At 34.9% G+C, this 7,465-nt stretch overlaps 3 protein-coding genes across 5 annotated transcripts in view; 1 reads left to right on the top strand and 2 right to left on the bottom strand.

Moving 5' to 3' along the window:
* The first annotated feature begins 2,026 nt into the window (after window positions 1-2,026).
* Window positions 2,027-3,296, top strand: LOC125207676 (growth-regulating factor 4-like). 2 transcript variants are annotated; one of them, XM_048107117.1, is made up of 4 exons: window positions 2,027-2,292; window positions 2,399-2,575; window positions 2,640-2,835; window positions 2,916-3,296. In XM_048107117.1, exons 1-4 carry the CDS (start codon window positions 2,106-2,108, stop codon window positions 3,172-3,174), a joined length of 819 nt encoding a protein of 272 aa, XP_047963074.1. In that variant the 5' UTR covers window positions 2,027-2,105; the 3' UTR covers window positions 3,175-3,296. The 2 variants fall into 2 exon arrangements, with proteins under 2 accessions (XP_047963074.1, XP_047963075.1); XM_048107118.1 differs by having other exon boundaries at window positions 2,028-2,292; window positions 2,646-2,835.
* A 221-nt stretch (window positions 3,297-3,517) lies between these two features.
* LOC125205892 (co-chaperone protein p23-1-like) lies at window positions 3,518-5,368 on the bottom strand. Of its 2 annotated transcripts, none has more exons than XM_048105070.1 (5): window positions 5,234-5,368; window positions 4,609-4,759; window positions 4,481-4,488; window positions 4,330-4,396; window positions 3,518-3,702 (listed from the first exon to the last, which is right to left on the bottom strand). In XM_048105070.1, exons 1-5 carry the CDS (start codon window positions 5,366-5,368, stop codon window positions 3,644-3,646), a joined length of 420 nt encoding a protein of 139 aa, XP_047961027.1. In that variant the 3' UTR covers window positions 3,518-3,643. The 2 variants fall into 2 exon arrangements, with proteins under 2 accessions (XP_047961027.1, XP_047961028.1); XM_048105071.1 differs by having other exon boundaries at window positions 5,270-5,368.
* LOC125205891 (1,4-alpha-glucan-branching enzyme 1, chloroplastic/amyloplastic-like) overlaps window positions 5,170-7,465 on the bottom strand; it is a 12,670-nt gene continuing 10,374 nt past the window's right edge. Inside the window, exon 22 of the mRNA XM_048105069.1 lies at window positions 5,170-5,686. Within this exon, the coding sequence (XP_047961026.1) occupies window positions 5,558-5,686 (129 nt within the window). The 3' untranslated portion in view covers window positions 5,170-5,557. The remainder of the gene's footprint in view (window positions 5,687-7,465) is intronic.

The raw sequence follows: 7,465 nt of genomic DNA, 5'->3' as shown, positions 1-7,465 counted from the left end.
ACATCTATTATAAAAGTAGTGGCCTGATGCAAAAAAAGGAAAATGATAATATGGCGGAGAGTTGTAGCATGACGGGAGGTCTCACAACGTGAATGCTCTAAGAGCATCTCCAAGGGGAAAGATAAATGAAGAGGTAAAGTCTTATAACTATCATATTTGTCTTCTTTTAATGAAAAATAATTTTTCAAAAGAAAAAGTATTTGAAAAGACATTATATCTATCCTCATTTTTTTAAAACGAGTGCAGAAAATGAAGTGACTCTATTATTGTGGAACGGAGGGAGGGAGTATATTTTTTCGATATATACCTTCTCTCCTTTCTCTCCTCTAAGACGTCCTAATATAATAAAATAATAATATGATACTGTTACATTACATGTCACCATTTATAACCGAATAAGTAAATTATTGCCCACAATTAATTAATAAGTAGGTCATTTGACCATAAAGCAAAGTGCCTGAAATTGCATCGCGATTAACACTTATGTCATAACATGTGTTTGGTTAATCTCCCAATACAGATTATTTTATTTCTGAGAATAACACCTAGAGAAACCTATTTCTTTATTACACCAAAATTAGACTGAGCCAAACTAGAATATCTTGGAATTAGCATAGTAAATTAATTAATACTCATACACAATACACTATCCATAAAAAAAATCCTCCCCGTCACTCTCAAACATAAATTCCTGTTTTAAAGAGCCCTCGCATGCATGTGTCATGACAAATAAATCAACCAAAAACACATATTTTTATACTATCTTCACATGGGTCTGGTAAAAGTTTTCAAAGTAAAAACAGGTAAATTTTTTACCTCATGACAGAGGTGGAAAGTATTAATGGTTTCTGGATAATTCTCTGGAATAAGAAAAAAGTGATGAAACTACTGGAATTTTGAGTCATCTCATTTTTCTATCTCCATTTATTGATAATATTAAATCACAACATATTATTTTATTAATACATTAATTTATTGTCTCCATTTATAGATAATAGTAAGTCACAACAAATTATTTTTTAATACATTAATTTACATTTTTCTATTAACTTTCATTAAAAATTCTCCATTTACATTAGCTGTAGTATTATTGCTAAAGTGTAATAATAAACATTTATATACTGTGTTTTTTTTGGGTATGGATGATTTATTTAGCACAAATTGACCAAGACCAAGACCAAGACCAAGTTTCTTGTGATAAAACTATGCAGACTGCAGAGAACAGTGTCTTTTTCTGGGATATGCCTGAAAATGGAATTTGCTATTGTCAGCTATATCTCTCTCCCATGTTTTTGATTTGTAGTGCAAACACAGAAAGATAGTATTACTACCATGAAAACATGGTACGTTTTACACATGTATTAAACACTTATTTTGTGATAATTATCACTTGTCTCTGTCCAAGAAATAACACTATTTATATTTATTTTTTTCGTTCATGATGGGTGGACTCTTTATTTACTAATTCATTATATTCATATTTTATTATAAAACTAATACTTGATAAATATGAGACCTGCATTTAAATAACTTTTTTTCTACCCGCTTATTTTCATACTCTCTTCATTTCAAGATAGTTGGAACTTTTCTTTTGCCTACAAAATTTAAGAAATTAATGTACTAAATATTCAAGTAGAGAGAAAGTAAAGTATGAGAGATAATATAGTTTTTTAAAAAATAAAATAACTCAACTATAGGACAATCTAAAAAGGAATATGCTTTAAACTCAATTAGCAAGTTTTTTTTTGTTAAACTCAGTTAGTGTCAAAGTGAAAGTTTAAATCATGAATACTTTAAATCATGAATGGATAGCGGTATACCCTATTTTCATCCTCGAAACACTACTATCCTTTTACAGCTTCTTTTTTATTTGTTTAAATTGTGTTCCCGAAGCTGCCGAGCAGGCTTATTTCCTCTCAGTGTCAGTCTCTCTCTCTCTCACCCCCACTTTTTTGGCCTTTAGTCTTTCTAAATTTTAAAGAAGTGGTAGATTTTAATGAGTTAAGAAAAGCAGTTTTAACTTTTTTGGTAGCTTATAAACAGTTTGACAAGTATCCAACCAAAACAAGAAACTGTGTGTGAAACTGCAAAAAAAAGCTTTTCCAATGGATTTCAATCTGAAGCATTGGAGAGAGGAGTCAGAAGAAGATGAGCATCAAACATCAACTAATAAGCTACCAAGACTGGACTCATCATCTCCTGCACCTGCACCTGCGCTTCCCTTGTTTGTACCTCAATCTCAACCTCAATCCAACCACTACTCCACCTCTGCCACCAAGCATCCCAGTAACAGTACAATACATCTCTCCCCCTCTATCTATATATATATATGATGGATGATTCTGATTCAGGGATTAATTGATTATTGATTAGTGTTGATAATTACTAATATGTACAGGAATGGGAATGGGTGGTGGGAGCTACTTCAGTTGGGCGCAGTGGCAGGAGCTTGAGCTTCAGGCTCTCATATTCAGGCACATAATGGGCGGCGGAGGCGTTCCGGCGGAGCTCCTGCATCTTGTCAGGAAGAGCCTTGTCTCCTCTCCTCTCCATTATTACCATCCTTCTTCTTCTTGTAAGTAGCATTCATTAATCATCCTTGTTCAAGTTGAAACAAACATATGATCAATGGTTGATAGTGGCAGTGGGGTATTGGGGCAAAGGAGGCATGGATCCTGAGCCGGGGAGGTGCCGCCGGACCGACGGCAAGAAATGGCGTTGCTCGAGGGACGCCGTCGCCTCCCAGAAATACTGCCACCGCCACATGCACCGCGGCAAGAACCGTTCAAGAAAGCCTGTGGAAATTCCCACTCCTTTCACCCTCTCCCTCCCAGGGTAGGAGTAACGTTTTTTTTTTTATTTTCATCTTAAACAGTAGTACTATTTCCATCTGTCTCACTATTTTCATTTTCTAGGCCCGAGACTCAGCCCGCCGGAGATCCAACGCTCCGGCATTTCTTCGACGATTGGCCTACATCACTTGACGACCACGCCCCTCGCTCCGCTACTAACCTGTCCATCTCCTTAAAGCTTGGGAGCGATGGGGGCTCTACGCCTCAAATCAATTGGGATGGGCCACTGGCTGAGGCGTTGAGCTCGTCCGCATCACCGATGACCACTCTGCATAGCTTGCACACCACCTCTGCCTCCCACGCTAGTTTTCTTACCTCCTAACTTTTCAAACTTGCTCTGTTTTCCTTTCTACACATGTTCTGTTTTCCCTTCTTTCTCATAATGTCATACGCTATCTTCTGTAATGTACAATGTGAGCTCTGAGTTTATCAACATTAGTATCACGCCTGTGCTAATAAATTTGAAGCATTAATATAGTTTTAAAATATTAATTTTCAATTTTAAATTATTTAGTTATAATAAAAAATCTATAGAAATTGAAGCATAATAAATTTGAAACAAATCACATAATATAATGTTTAAACATTAAATCATGGAGTGGGAAGATAAAAATCTATTACAATAAAGAATTAAACACAATGAATAATTACTCATTATTTTTATAACTTCTTTATACACCACAGTAAATTTAAAATTAAAATCAATCTCATCATTATAAACTATAAAACCTAAACCTCCCACTTACTCCACATACTTAGGGTCCAATTCTTCCATAATCAATCTTGCATACTCATCTGCTTGCTTCTGAATATTCGACAGCTTGTTCGCGGAGGCACTTATTGTAATAATCTGCAATTAATTATATTATGAATTATGATAATCGAGAGTCAGTGTATAAACATTAATAAATCTAACAATAATAAAAATAGTATAGTAGATTATTATTGGTTCTCACTTCTCACACTAAAATTGTACTATAAGAAATGCATACACCAATTGTGCGGTAAGGAGAAATTCAATCACACGTTTGATTTTCCAATGAGATCTGTTCGGTCACATATGTTAATAGTAGATTAATAGAGCACCAACTCTAACCTGCATAAGATACCCAAAGCATGAGAATAAACAAAAGAAACTAAATCCAACTCATTCCAAATCTAGATTTATAAGAAACCTAACATATAATGAAGTCAGTCGCATAAGGTGGCATACCATAGAGTAAATTCAGATCATATCTCACAAACCTTGTGAATTGTTAAGTCCAATCATATGCAGAACCATTCACTCGTAAGTCCAGTTTGCATTATGAATGAGTTCAAATAACGATCTAAATAACAATTAGTGATGAAACATGTCCCATTTGAAGTCCTATGCCCAAAATAAAGTCTTAAACAAAACTGCAGCTTAAAAATGTTTATACGATTACATAACACATTTACCAATTTCATGCATAAACCAATACTTAATTCACAGCACCTTCATCGTCACTCTCCTCAAGGTCATCCCCTATGGCATCATCATCAAGACCCATGTCGCCAAATTTCTGCACAACAAAACCAAAATTAATGTACATTAGAGCTTCCAATGATAAACACAAAATAAAACTTAAAAACTTGATGAATCCTACCGAGAAATCCATTCCATCCAAATCAAGATTGTCAGGTCCGGATAAAGTTGCAAGAAACACGATCACATCACTATCTTATGAAACAAACCTAACTGGTAAAATACACAAGCAAAAGAAGATAATCATACCATCCACATCATCTTCATCCACCCATTTATCCCAGTCTACATTGACATAATGTATCTTTTCATCTCCACGTAATAGTTTCTTCCACCATTTCTGTTCAACTTTCTCCAAAACACAGAAAATACTCCCCGGACCAATGTTTATTTTTCTCTCCTGAAATATAAACCAACTTCTTAGAGAAAAGAAACCTACAAATGGATGATCATATTTGCTGATCATAGCAGATAACAGAGAAAACCAAACTACTAAAACCGATCCCATTCTAGCAAAGGGATTACAACATCATATTAGTACTAACTTGACTAAAGAGCCATTGTAGTGCTATATTTCATTTTTAAAGTAAACTTAAACTACCAAAGTGTGTGAAATCGAGTCAAAGTAATGGACAACGATTATGCCACTAATTATACCACTAATCCACTAACTATGGAAACTAAATAACCAACTCTTATCCACTAATTATAAAACTAAATAATTGACTCTAAACCAAAACACGTTGTCTTCAATATTCATATTTATATTTAAATAATAATATTTATTTTAAAAGGACGAGAAACCTAACAGACACAAGAAACGATACCACTATATTTTAACATGAGGTAAGTCGGGCTTAAAGAGGATAAATACCCTCTGAATACGAACAAGGATATACATGGAGATTACATTCATCATAGTCGGAATATCCCATCTGAATTCTTTACAAGTGCCGAGCAGGATGCACGGTCGAGATTTCCATACACAGTTAATTATGGATTTTTTCATTGCTCAGAAAAGCTTGAGATATAGCCACTGGGCAATGGGGATTTAAGCTATATCAGGCTAGCTCCAAGTGGTTCATCATTTTTCGACTTTGTTTTTGCTTCTTCAAGGGTTCTGATCCCCCCGGATTGTTGCAGTGGACAGAATAGCAAGCTGGAGTCATAAACCAGAATCACCAACTCATTCACAAAGCTAGGCTTCAATAATACCAGTTTCAACATCAACAGGTTCTGTTTCATCTGTTACTAACGCATACACCACTGCTGTTCTCGAAGGTGCATAGATTAAGAATGAACGCGGCCGTTCATCATGCCACCCTTCCTGTTAACATCATTTTGAGGAAAATGCTATCACCACATTTGATTATGAAGTAGTATAAAATTTACTACCAATACCCAATTTTTTTATGAAGCTGATTCTAAAGAGGTTCTCTAAAAGCTGATTTCGTACTCTCATGATAATTAAAACGATTTCATCATGTTTTAAAGAGGTCGATACAAAACCTAATGTAGCCATACGTAGAGAACAAAGAAATGAAATGCTACGCTATTAATTGAAGAATGTGAAAAAAGTGAGTGCCAAAGGTGAATAACTTACAAAGGTGAAATATTCGGCATCATGACTAATTCTGTTGAATCCTCCAAATAGCGAATCATCTGAGTTCAACACAACCTGAAATGTATACCCATACTATAAGAATATTGCTTCTTCAAGGGATAGACAACAACTGTATCAAAACAAAATTAAAAGTACAAAATAAAATGTTTTCTCAAATACCTTGTATTTTCCAGGCTTCAAGCAGCCTACTTGGTAATCTGAATAACTACAGCTCCAATGAAAATTGAAGACGAAGACTAAGTCATCCCTCTCGAATACAATTATTCTGTCTCCTTCATCTTTCTTGGATATGTATTGATGCTCTGATGTCATGAACTGTAGAAAACAATTTTTGGCTATTTACATCTATTTTACCTAAGAAAATCAACTCAGATGCATTCAAAACTGGAAAGTTGAATGTAAAAATCTCTTGAGGGCAATGACAAGCTCTTACCAGTTCCCAACTACGAGCTAAAACAGGTTTGGTATTATTAATACAACAGATGAAACAATCAGACTTATCAGAGGGAGCATTACAACATGCATGTCTCTTTTCCAAATCAATACATGCAGAATATTATGCCGAATGCATTTGAATCCATATTCTAGATAATAATATCTACAACTATCAGAAATACAATCACACCCTTAGTTCAACTAATGCAAGGAAACTCAGTGCAAAGAATACATACGCCATATGTTTCTTCAAGATGTTGCATCGCTCGGTCAAATTCTTGCAATCCACGATATCTCAAATAGTCTGCATCACCCTGGATATACACCGATGTTCATTAAAGATAAAAAGATGCAACTGCTGCACAGGGCTCTCCTCGAGATGATGCAACACAGACAGTGTTTTACAAAATATATTTGCACTAAGAATGTCCGCAAAATGAATTGTTCAAGATAGGATCTCACTGTACTATACTGATTTCATTATTTACATTCAGCCAATATAGAAGGCAAAATAGATTCCAAAGAATCAAGAGTTACTTGAGTCCTTGGGGCCATTTTCTTGTTTTAGTATTCCTTTTATAAATAAATATCAACCGTATATGTTGTTGGTCGTCATAATCCAATAGTAAGAGAGGCTGATAGAGCACAAGTTGCTCAAGGATCTAACAACATGAAAAAGTATTAAATTCATTAAAACTTACCAGATCAAATTTACGCCTGCATTTGTCATAACTGAAGCCATTTCCTGGGATGACTTCGCCATTAGGAAGATATTGATCGGCTCTAGGAAAATCTATCCACTCTGATTCGAGTTAAAAGAACAGTTAGGAGTGTACTTATAATTCATTTAGTGCAGCAAACATTTCATGTGCTCCTACCAGGATGTCCAAATTCATTTCCCATGAAATTTAAGTATCCTTCCCCACCCAATCCCATTGTTATAAGCCTGATCATCTTGTGCAAGGCTATTCCACGATCTATTACAGGTGTGGATGGTCTATCCAATGCCATGAAATCATACATATCCTGAGACGGATTCAGAACATA

Source organism: Salvia hispanica, chromosome 2 (genome assembly GCF_023119035.1).
Source record: "Salvia hispanica cultivar TCC Black 2014 chromosome 2, UniMelb_Shisp_WGS_1.0, whole genome shotgun sequence".
In the NCBI taxonomy this organism is placed as follows: Eukaryota; Viridiplantae; Streptophyta; class Magnoliopsida; order Lamiales; family Lamiaceae; genus Salvia; species Salvia hispanica.
The sequence above is the reverse complement of the archived record's forward strand: the minus strand, read 5'-3'. Positions and strand labels throughout refer to the sequence as shown.

What these genes read in the sequence shown, in the direction of transcription:
- LOC125207676 (XM_048107117.1), top strand. Translation starts at nt 2,106, where the DNA reads ATGGATTTCAATCTGAAGCATTGGAGAGAGGAGTCAGAAGAAGATGAG. An exon ending in TTACCATCCTTCTTCTTCTT is followed by an intron (nt 2,576 to 2,639) that starts GTAAGTAGCATT and finishes AATGGTTGATAG; the next exon opens with TGGCAGTGGGGTATTGGGGC. An exon ending in TTCACCCTCTCCCTCCCAGG is followed by an intron (nt 2,836 to 2,915) that starts GTAGGAGTAACG and finishes TTCATTTTCTAG; the next exon opens with GCCCGAGACTCAGCCCGCCG.
- LOC125205892 (XM_048105070.1), bottom strand. Translation starts at nt 5,368, where the DNA reads ATGAAAAAATCCATAATTAACTGTGTATGGAAATCTCGACCGTGCATC. An exon ending in TCCTTGTTCGTATTCAGAGG is followed by an intron (nt 4,760 to 5,233) that starts GTATTTATCCTC and finishes TTTATATTTCAG; the next exon opens with GAGAGAAAAATAAACATTGG. An exon ending in TGAGGAGAGTGACGATGAAG is followed by an intron (nt 3,703 to 4,329) that starts GTGCTGTGAATT and finishes AATTAATTGCAG; the next exon opens with ATTATTACAATAAGTGCCTC.